Source organism: Mastomys coucha, unplaced genomic scaffold, assembly GCF_008632895.1.
Source record: "Mastomys coucha isolate ucsf_1 unplaced genomic scaffold, UCSF_Mcou_1 pScaffold18, whole genome shotgun sequence".
NCBI classification, from domain to species: Eukaryota; Metazoa; Chordata; class Mammalia; order Rodentia; family Muridae; genus Mastomys; species Mastomys coucha.
This window is the reverse complement of record NW_022196900.1, coordinates 2,072,923-2,084,606: the sequence shown is the minus strand read 5'-3', so window position 1 is coordinate 2,084,606 and position 11,684 is coordinate 2,072,923. Positions and strand designations below refer to the sequence as shown.

Below are 11,684 nucleotides of genomic sequence, written 5' to 3'. Positions count from 1 at the left end.
AAAAAAAAAGAAAAAAAAAAGAAACTATGATAGAAAGAGAAAACAAAGAGTGGAGAGATGGCTCCGTGGTTAAGAGCACTGACTGCTCTTCCAGGGATCCTAAATTCAATCCCCAGCAACCACATGGTGGCTCACAGCCATCTATAATGGGATCTGATGCCCTCTTCTGGTGTGTCTGAAGACAGTGACAGTGTACTCGTATAAATAAAATGAGAGAGAGAGAGAGAGAGAGAGAGAGAGAGAGAACGAGAACAAAGAAGTCATTGAAAACAATTGATTTTGGATTAGCTTTGTCTCTGCTTTTCAAAGATTGTTAGGGTTCAGCAAATTTCAGATTATAAAGGGAAATATACTTTTGTGCATTGCTGATAAAGGCTAGATTAGGTCTCTGTGTGTGGTAGTTCTCCCCAGATTAGTTCATATGTATACTAAACCATGATAAAAATACTTCAGATGAGTTAAAAAGACAAGTAGAAGACTGCATAATTTTTCAAACCCTGCTTATTAGAGGTATACTGAAGGTTTTTTCTCTCTCTCTATCCCCCTCCCATCAGAAGATTGTAATAAAGTTGGTTGTATGAGGCTGAGATTGTAGCTCAATGGTAAAACTCTTATCTAGGCTATGTGAAACCCCAAATTAAAAAAAAAAGTTGGTTGTGTCTTGCTTGATCATGTTCTTATAATTTATCATATTTATCCACAAATATTTTGCTTTCCCCTTCTCCAATTTTTGGTTAGCTTGACAATACTTTCCATTCCTTCCCTTCTCCCTTTCCCTGCACTGGCTTCTGTAGAATCTCTAGATTCTCTTGGTTGAATAGAATTCCTACATTGTCAAACATACTCTATTAGTAAGGATTCAGAGAGGGACCTGGGACAGTAATGGGTATTATGGCTGGGTATAAAAATGTTACTTACACTTTTTGCTTTATTAGAAGACAGGGAATTTACTCCATACTCTCCACATCCCTCCCTTTCACTTAATCCCCTTTACAAGCTGCATTTATGAGTATGAGCACAGGGTTACATCTCATGAGAGAACTATTGAAGACGCATTTCTTCTGGAAACCTTATGTGCTTCCCTGTGTAGTGGAGGCTCCCTAGGCTATTTCAGAGTCTGGTTGGGTAAAGACTATAGGATTTTTTCCACTATCCCTTTGGAGTCACATGCTCACCCTTACCCCAGAGGAGCACTAGGTGGGTGGTAGTCTTAGTATCTTTTCCTTTATCACTTTATTTTATTTTTATTATTACTATTATTATTTTGAGACAGGGTTTCTTAGAGTAACAGTCCTGGCTGTCCTGGAACTTGCTCTGAACCAGACTGGCCTCAAACTTACAGAGTTCTGTCTGTCTCTTCCTCCCAATTAAAGGCATGTGCCACTGCACCATTTTTCAGTAAGTTACATTTCTTAGGAACACCTTATGGATGCACAGATAAATCAGGCACTGTGTTTATTTAGAGTGCAAAGATGAATGAAACATGTCTGTGGCAGTGTTAGGGACGAGAAGGTAAGTCCACAATTGTGTACAATGTAAAGTCTCCTAGTCAGAGGCTTCAAAGAGAGTAGAAAAGAACAGAGAAGGGATTTTAAAAGCTTCTACGTTGGAAAGCTGAGGGCAGCAAACACAGTGGGAATAACTGGTGAAATTATTACTAACTTGTAAGCAGTAATATTGGGTGTAGTGAGTAGCAGGATGGGCCATACAAGTATGCCCAGGATCTGGCAGAACAGTTTAACTGGGAAGGCCCCTGCTATGGCTAAGATAAATCTGTTCTTCAAGCTCTATCATTGATGACTGGTCTGAGAGAGGATCAGGTTACAGGAAACAAGTATACAGCTGTAAGCACTGAGTTTAGTAATAGGACAGACAGACTCAAAGAAAAGGGGTGCCGGGCGGTGGTGGCGCACGCCTTTAATCCCAGCACTTGGGAGGCAGAGGCAGGTGGATTTCTGAGTTCGAGGCCAGCCTGGTCTACAGAGTGAGTTCCAGGACAGCCAGGGCTACACAGAGAAACCCTGTCTCAAAAAACCAAAAAAAAAAAAAAAAAAAAAAAAAAAAAAAAAAAAAAAAAAAAAAAAAAAAAAAAAAAAGAAAAGGGGTAAGATTGTGGAGCCAGGGAAGCTGGGAGAAGTGATCAGATGGGGTGCTGTTAGGAGCTGAACTATATTGGGGCATCATCTGCCAGGCATAAAGACCAAGAAAATGCCTGGTGATCATAGAGGCAGATGTGTAGCAAGAGAGCTACAAGCCAGATGAGAAGTCAGTGTAGATGGGCAGAGACTGGAGAGCAAAAATCACAGGTGAGGAATCTGATGCCTACCTAAGCTGGAAGAGGCAAAGAAAGCATTTTCCTCTAGTCCCTGATGGAAACAAGGCTCCGCCCACACCTTGACTTGTTCAGGCTTTGGAGCTGGGCGGGATGGGAGAGGGGAGTTTCTATCCCTTTAGGCTACTGGTTTGTTTCGAAGTGCCTCTGCAGCCGTGGGAAAGTCATACAGGTAACTTTAGGAAGAAAACAGTAACTGGCACTGGTTACTTGGATTGCCCAGGGACTGCAAAGTACTATTGCTTCTTTGGAAGATGGTGTTAGCAGTTCTGTGCAATGTGAAAAGTGAAGTTACTACATGGCCCAGCAGTCTCACACCTCTATGTGTACCTAAGAAAGTGCATTTGCTGAGGCTAGAGAGATGGCTCAGAGGTTAAGAGTATGGATTGCTCTTCCAGAGGTCCTGAATTCAATTCCCAGCAACCACATGGGATCTACCCACAACCATCTATAATGGGATCTGATGCCCTCTTCTGTGTCTGAAGACAGCTACAGTGTATTCACATTAGATAAGTAAATAAATAAATAAATAAATAAATCTTTTTTTTTAAAAAAAAAGAGGGGCTGGTGAGATGGCTCAGTGGGTAAGAGCACTGATTGCTATTCCAAAGGTCATGAGTTCAAATCCCAGCAATCACATGGTGGCTCACAACCACCTATAATGAGATCTGTCTCTGGTTGTGTCTGAAGACAGCTGCAGTGTACTTATAATAAATAAGTAAATAATAAATCCTTAAAAAAGAAAGAAAGAAAGAAAGAAAGAAAGAAAGAAAGAAAGAAAAGTGCATTTACACAAATGTTGTGCATGAGCGCTGTGGTGTTGGAAATGAGAATGGCCCCTGTAGGCTCATATATTTGAGTGCTTAGTCACCAGAGTGGAAGGACTGTTTTAAAGGATTCAAAAAGTTAGGGAGTATGGCCTTGTTGGAGTAGGGGTAATATTGTTAGACGAAGTGCATCACTAGGGGGTGGGCTTTGAGGTGTCAAAACCCACACCAGGCCCAGTATGTCTCTCTCTAACTGCAGGTCAGTATGGAGCTCTCAGCTCACTCCAGCTCCAGTGCTATGCATGACATTATGTTCCTTACCACGATGATAATGGACTTATCCTCTGAGGATAGCCCCCAATTAAATGCTTTCTTTTATAAGGGTTGCCATGGTCACAGCGTCTCTAAACCGCAAAAACTAGTGACTAAGAGAAGCACTCATTGCATTTCTATTCATAATAGCCAAATAGCAGACATGGCCCCAAATGCCTCTTGACTATTGCATGGACATGTGCAATGGAATTTCATTTGGCTGATTGCATTCTTATAGTATAGCTTTTTATTAAAGGAAAGAGCGATAGCATGTGTAAGATGAATGAATTTTAAAACATGTGTTAAGTGGAAGAAGCCAGTTTCGAAGACCACATGCTACCTGGAACCATTCATGTGAATGTCCAGATGAGAGCAGGAGCTGCAGCTCCATGGTAGAACACTTGCCTACCAAGTCCTGAAACGTCCTGATTAGTAAAAGCGGTGAAGTTGATTAGTGGCCATCTAGTGTGAAGGGGAGAGGGAAAGAGTGATTGCTAAATGGGTAAATAGTTTCTTTTTATTGCAATTCAAAAATAGTAGTGATGGAGTCCCAACTCGAAATTCCATCAAAAAGAGCAAATTTGATTGTTTGACTTACTGTTGATAAAGATCTCTAAATGAGAGCGAAGGTAAAAGGCTCTTCCTCTCTTAGTTCTTCCATATGCCTTCCTTGAGTGTTCTGGGCCAGTCTCCTAATCTAAGAATATGCTGAAAACACACTGGTAACTGGGAATTTGTACTCCATCTGCTGTAGAAAAACTTGGATATAAGAGGCTACAGGACAGTGGGTTATACCCCAAGCATAGAGTTATTGTGTACATTCTAAAGGAATTGAAAGTAGCAGATGTTAGCATTTCCTGTCACCTGGTCTCCCTCGTCTCTTTAGCTCGCCCTACCCCTTCCACTTTGCTGCTGTGTTTCTTTTACTCTCTTAGCAAAAACTGGAATGAAAGACCACAATGTACTTGTAATTCGAAGTGCTTGCTGCGTCTGCTATACTCGTTACTGTTGCCATAAGGCGTTCCTTCCCACTAGTCCAGCAGTTGCTTCAGAGGTTTGAAAGAGAGGAAGCCTTTCTTCTTCCACATGACACCCTCCACTGTGACTTCTGTTTACTGTGGGGAACTTGAGTAAAGAAAGGATGGGAGTGTGCATAGATGAAGGAGTGAGGGATGGGTGTGTGCATAGATGGAGTGGGGGATGTGGGTGTATGCATAGATGAAGGAGTGGAGGATGGGAGTGAGTGTGGATTGATGAGTGAAGGATGGGAGTGAGTGTGGATTGATGAGTGGAGTCTGCTCCTTCTCAAAGTTCTTCTGGTTCTGTGACTTGTTAGGACTCCCAGCCTCACAGTCTGTTTTGTCTTCCAGTGACTAGAGCTTCTGCAGGCTGCTCACTTGTCCTTGCTTCTGTTTGCAGATGAAGTGCAGTGCATTCAGGCTGAGAAGAACAACAAGGGCCCAATGGAGGCTGCCTCACTCTTCCTCCAGTACCTGTTGGAGCTGCAGACAGAGGGCTGGTTCCGGGCCTTTTTGGATGCCCTGTACCATGCAGGTTGGTTCTTCTTCTTCCTCACAATTCAGAGTACTTCACTCTGCTGCATCAGAGTGCTGAGAGATTTGTTCTGTGGCATCTGTGTGTGGCTCCGGCCTCATCGAGGAAACATAAAGACTATTTTGAATCAGATGAGAGAATGGTTTTACTAGAAATATCCAAAGCAATCTACAGAGTTGTAACTATAGGAGAGGTGACAATATTACTAGCAATGCCAGTATCTTTCATGAGGAGAATGCGAAAATTAGTTTTATAGTGTTTACTCCATAATACTGCAGTGAAGCGTGTAAGCATGTCTATACATGACAACCCAGCTGAATTGTAGGCATGCAGCATTTACATTTGAATATCACAAACTATAATAGCTATAAAGTTCCACATGAGTCAAACTAAACATATAGGGAAGGAAACTGGACCGTGGCCCTGGTTGAGCAGTCCTGGGATGTGCTCAGTAAACTCTCCCTGTCTGACTGAGATTGGTGTCCTGTGGTTTGTGAGGCAATTCCTGGACCCCAACACTCAGGTGATTACATTTCTTGCCTTTCTGCTGCTCCAGCTTGTTCGCTAGTGAAAGAAGGTGAAGAATACTTTTCTTTAGTGTTACAAACAGTGAGTGAGAAAATGTGAAAAATCAGGCCCAGTGTATGAAAGAAACACCAAAGAAAAGAAAGCGGACAGGCTTCTGTTGTTTTTATTGTAGTGGAATGTTTGTCAACTGGCTGTGGAGGAACACACCTTTAATCCCAGCTCTGGGGAGGCAGAGGCAGGCAGATCCCTGTGAGTCATGGCTGACCTCACCAAGAAATATAACCATCACATTCGAACACAAGTGTATTGCATTAACATGATATTGTTAAAGCAAACGCGCCGCCTTTCTCGGATGCCGCTGTCCCTCAGGAAGCCACACATTGTCAGTATGTTGGGTGCAGTTGTATAAAAACTAGTGCTTTTTTTTTTTTCTTTTTAATTAGGTAAAAGGGTTTAAATGCCATTCATTATGAAACTTGGTTTTCTGCTATTTCCAGGATTTATACTTGACTTATTGTTTCTATTTCCTGCCTTATAGACCACCATTGGGACACATTATCTAGTTTGCATCTCAGTGATACATGCTTATCTTACCTGTTTACTTAGTTTTAAAGATTTTGCGTGTGTGTGTGTGTGTGTGTGTGTGTGTGTGTGTGTGTGTGTGTCTGTGTCTGTGTCTGAGAGTGGGCATGCGTTTGTGAGTACATTGCCTAGAGGCCAGACATCCTCCTGTACGTGGGTGCTGGGATCTGACCACAGTCCTTTGCAAGAACAGTATGAACCATACTTGCTAAGCCGTCTCCCCAGCCCTTACCTAACACTTCAAATGGCCCGGCAGGGGATAAAGAGAAAAGTAAACTCAGCTTTTGCTTATTTTTCTCTTCTCTTATGTAGCCCTATCAGAGAAGCTGTTGTTTTCCTTTTGGGAGGCTCTAACTAATCTGAGTATTATATTTAAGACCTTGTCTTGTAAGTAAAAGTGGCACAACTAACTTTAACTGTGAAATTATATGAGATTTACTAGGAAAAGTCGAGTTTAGGCAAGAAAGGGAATTTTGAAACATCTGTATTGGAACATAAGCGGTAGAACATCTCTGTTTGCAGATGAGGTACAACTTCAACACAGTTTGTGTGTACAACTCTAAGAGTTTCATAAAGGAATGGTTCACACTAACACATACAGAAAAGGCTCAGAATATAAAGCCAATATCCTCAAATAGGTGGCCAGTTTATATGTTAACAAATAATGCAAAAAAAGATTTTAATAAAGTGATTCCTTTTATAATAGTACTGAGAACAATAAAGTTAGGGATGAGATTTTAATTGATTCCTTTGTAACAACACTGAGAACTTTAAATAAAGTTAGGAATAAGCACAGCTGAGCAGGGGGAAGACCTGGGACCTGAGGACCACAACTACTACTGAAATGAACCATGGGGACGTGGACATGAATGACATCTTACATTCATGAATTGGAAGCTGAACTTACCGATGAGATGTAAATGTTTGCACTGCTGAGGTGGCTCAGCAGTTAAGAGCACTGGCTGCTCCTCCAGAGGACACCAGTTTATTTCTCGGCTGCCACACAGTGGATCACAGACATCTATAACTCCAGTTCCAAGGGGTTCGATGCCCTTTCCAGCCTCTGTGGCATTGCAAGCACATGGTGCACATACATCTATGCAGGCAAACACCCATGCACTTAAACGACGGTAAAAATAAAAGATGCCGGCGTTACCCAGAGTAAGCACAGTAGAACCTTTCAAATGCCAAATGGTGGTGGGAGGATTGTTTGTTTATTAAACAGGAGTAGAAAAATTTACTTTAAAATTCATATGCAATCTAATATACTCCAAATGGTCAAAATATTGGAAAAAAAAAACACAGTTGGAAACCTTGGGAGACTTATACTTCCTGGTTTCAAAACATATCACAAAGCTACAGTAATCAAAACAGTACAGAAGTCATAAAGCCAAATAAATAGACCACTAGCCCAGAAGTAAACTCTGAAGGATATGGCCAAAGGTTTTTTTAGTATGAAAATACACTGGGGTAAATGTCTGTCCATGCAGAAATGAGAGGTATCAGGCATAACTGGGTGCTATGGTGTGAATTTGTCCCCATCATATTCATGTTTTGAGTGCTTGGTCCCCAGCTTGTGGGGTTTTAGGAGGTGGAGCCTAGCTAGCTGAAGTAATACGTGTATACGTTCACATATGGGTGCATGCATGTGTACAGGCACGAGGGTACTTTCGTGTAGCCCAGAGGCTGACATTAAGGGTCTTCCTCAGGAGCTCTCCACCTTATGTTTTTGGGAATGTATCTCTCATTGGACCCAGAGTTTATACTCTTTGGCTAGACTGGCTGGGATTATGGGGGTGTGCTGCTACACCTGGCTTTTTACGTGAGAGCTGGGGATAGGAACTCAGGTCCTCAGGCTTGTGTGGAGAGCACTTTACCTACTAAGTCACCTTGCTACTTTGGTTGTTTTGGTTTTTTTGGCATATGTAGTGAGGAAAACCATTGTCTTCCAAGGCTCTTGAATGAAGAACATGAGGGTCTGAGAGGCAGGCAAGCCTGGTGATTCTGTCCAAGAACACTTGCATTCTTGGATTCTTCTAGTTGGAAGTCATTTTCTTTCTTGATTTGACCATTGACTTAATCTTTTCTTTTTCTTTCTTTTTTTCTTTTTTTTTTTCTTTTTTTTGGTTTTTTGAGACAGGGTTTCTCTGTATAGCCCTGGCTGTCCTGGAACTCACTCTGTAGACCAGGCTGGCCTCGAACTCAGAAATCCGCCTGCCTCTGCCTCCCAAGTGCTGGGATTAAAGGTGTGCGCCACCACCGCCTGGCTTAATCTTTTCTTGGAATGGTGTGGAAGAAAACACTTTTCAAGGGCAGGATGCAAGGTTCATATTTCCTCTTGTCTTCTATACTGTTTTCTCCCGAGAAGATAAACATGATGAATTTGACTAATTTAAAAGTAAATTGAGCCGGGCAGTGGTGGTGCACGCCTTTAATCCCAGCATTTGGGAGGCAGAGGCAGGGGAATTTCTGACTTTGAGCCCAGCCTGGTCTACAGAGTGAATTCCAGGATGGCCAGGGCTACACAGAGAAATCCTGTCTCGGAAAACAAACAAACAAACAAACAACAACAACAAAAGTAAATTGAGAAGTCTGTGGTTAAGAGCACTGGCTGCTCTTGCAGAGGACCCAGGTTTGGTTCCTAGACCCACATGGTGGTTCACAACCCTTTGTGACTTCAGTTCCAGGAATCTGATACTCTCTTCTGCTTTCTGCAGGCGCCAGACTCGCTCATGGTACACAGATAAAATAAAATTAAAATTAAAATTAAAATAAAAAAATTGTGGATTGTTGTTAAAGTGCATGGAGGGGCATTTTGAAGATTTTATTCTACAGTCAAATACAAGGCTTCATATCTGTCCTTAGGACGTTACCCTGAAAGAGTGAATTTTAGGAGACCTAAACTGTTGGGTACCAAAAAATGGGTATTACTTCCATTTTGGAAAATCATGAATAGCTGTATTAGTTGACTTTAACTACTGTGAGTAAATAAATGCCCAAGGAAATAAAAAGCAGGAAAATGAGAGCCAAGTGGACCTGTAGCTTCTGTGCCCGTGTGCGGGGAGGCGGGCACCGCGGTGCCCGTGTGCGGGGAGGCGGGCACCGTGGCAGGATCATGTGTGAAAGAAAGCAGCACTTTCTGGTGGCCAGGTGGTACAGGGCGCAGGGCAGGGGCCCTGGACAAGATGCATTCTTCAAAGCACATCTCCAGTGACTCACTTCTCCCAGAGAGGTCACAGTTCTCAGTCACTCCCTCTGTATCAACTCAGTGTGCTGCCAGTGGTGACACCAGGACCCATAGGGCATAGTCACCTCTAAAGACCGCCACCAGCTGTTGTCCAAGCCTGCAACCTGTCAGCCTCACGGGCTGGCTCCCCACACTGTCCAGTGACTGAGGCCATTTGCAGATGGTCTTGCATTCCTTTGCCATTTATTCAAACAGAATTCCTATGGTTTTGGTGTCAAAAGCATTTTTATGTTGGATTCGCTTAAGAAATCCCCACTTCTCTCTCTTTTCAGGTTACTGTGGACTTTGTGAAGCCATCGAAAGTTGGGACTTTCAAAAAATTGAAAAGTTAGAGGAACACAGATTACTTTTAAGACGATTAGAGCCAGAATTTAAGGCCACAGTTAGCCCAACAAATATCCTTTCTGAAATATCCGAATGCTTGATTAATCAGGAATGTGAAGAAATCAGACAGGTAAACCAATGCCAGGTACTAAATTTGAAGAAAAATGCCGAGACATTGGAAATGCCCCTGTTTTCTGCCTTGTTTTAGGCCCAAGGATAATTGAAACCCATAAAAGCTCTCATCTAGAAGACATAACGACTAGAATAGAATTTTTAAAGTGAATGGGGTAATTTTTGTGCTAGATAATTGGAAAATTAACCTATTTGCAGTTAAACTTTCTTTTTCTTTGAGTAGTGTTTTATGCACATGCAAATCACATCAAGCAGTGCAACAGATAAAAGGAAAAATATGCCAGGCTCTTGGGCGTAGATACACTTATTACAGCCTTTCAGTCACTTAACTAGTGACGTGGTGCTGGGCATTTAGCTTCTCTAAGCATCTGGTTTTTTTTTTTTTTTTCATGTCTAAAGTAAGAAAAATGTACTTCATTAGCATGCTCTTAGGGTTAAATGAGATATCATGCACAAAGTGTGTGTCTGTCAGCTTGATGCATAGCAATATATGCACAATGCATTTTAGTTATCATTAGAAATAAAAGTCATAGAATACCTTTGAAAAAAACCTGCTGCTGTGTGAAATCAGAGGCATTTCCAAATGGTTCTGTATGCCGATCCATCCTTAGGGTGAATGGTTACCGTCTGGGTTAACTTTTTAACCCCAGGATTGCTGATGGTAATGGATACAATGATTCAGGAGATGAGAACCTTTGCCTTGGCATATTGATAGCACATTATAAAGGACAAAGGTAAAGGAAAGAATATCTTAAAAAGCTAGTGCTGGGTAGGGCAAAAAAACTAAGACCTGCTCAGCTCTACCTCACAGTGATTTCAGTCAGGTACTGCTTCAGCAAAAGCTTGGAAGAGGAAAGGCTGAGCTGACTGATCGCTGTGGTGCATTTGTCTCCCCCAGATATGCTTCACTAAAGGGGCGATGGCCGGTGCGGAGAAGATGGTCCAATGCCTTATCAGATCTGATAAGGAGAACTGGCCAAAGGTCTTGCAACTTGCTTTGGAGAAAGACAACAGCAAGTTTAGTGAACTGTGGAATATTGATAAAGGTGGGCTGCTCCAAGAAAGAGCTCCGGACCCTGCTGTGCCCCTCACAGATCCCCCCGACCCCCTGCGACTTTACTTTCCATCAGAAACTCTGATCATTTCAAATACCGAAGGCAGTGTCCCTAGGACACAAGCAGTGGGAAGCTGAATTCTGGGAGGAAGGGAGCTACATATGATGGAATTATCCTGCCCAGGTTAAAGAGCAGGAGTAAAGATGTGGTGTGATTAAGCCAATCTCATTTGGCTTCCGGAAACCAGACCTTGATAAATACCTGAGTTTCTAGTTTCGGTTCTCACCTAGATTTCCTTAGGACATAAAGTGTTCCAGAAACTGTATCATTGGTCAGAGATGAAACCATGAGTGTCTCTTTAGTGTGCTCAGGAATGACACCCTTGTGTTATTGACATGAGCTACAGAGTGGGAGAGGCTCTGGATGTATGTTCCACACTTGGAGTCACGTAGTACCAGGTGACACTGGAATTCAAACACCAAATTAGGCTTCAAACTCAAAATGATTCTTGGAAATCATCAAAGTGGGGCTGGTGAGATGGCTCAGTGGATAAGGTTCCTGTTACTGAACCTGAAGACCTGAGTTCAATGTCTAGGGCCTACATGATAGAGAGAACCAATCCCCAAACAGTGTCCTCTGTGCTCCACACACTGTGTTATGTGTGACACACACGGTAAACAAATCCATTTCAAAAGTAAAATGTTAAGAAAGTGCAAGGCCATGGTTGTAAGAGCTCCATGGAAATTTAGATGTTTAGTGTTAGGACTTTTCAGGGCTTCCTCAACTAAAAACATAATCACTTTGCATTAAGATTCTAAGCTGTTATTTATGTTTGTTTGTTTATCACAAAG

At 42.2% G+C, this 11,684-nt stretch overlaps 1 protein-coding gene across 1 annotated transcript in view; it reads left to right on the top strand.

Annotated features, from left to right (window-relative positions):
* Ddx58 (DExD/H-box helicase 58) overlaps positions 1-11,684 on the top strand; it is a 44,935-nt gene that overhangs the window by 5,408 nt on the left and 27,843 nt on the right. The window contains exons 2-4 of the mRNA XM_031377056.1: positions 4,831-4,965; positions 9,595-9,776; positions 10,677-10,824. Of these exons, the coding sequence (XP_031232916.1) occupies positions 4,831-4,965; positions 9,595-9,776; positions 10,677-10,824 (465 nt within the window). The remainder of the gene's footprint in view (positions 1-4,830; positions 4,966-9,594; positions 9,777-10,676; positions 10,825-11,684) is intronic.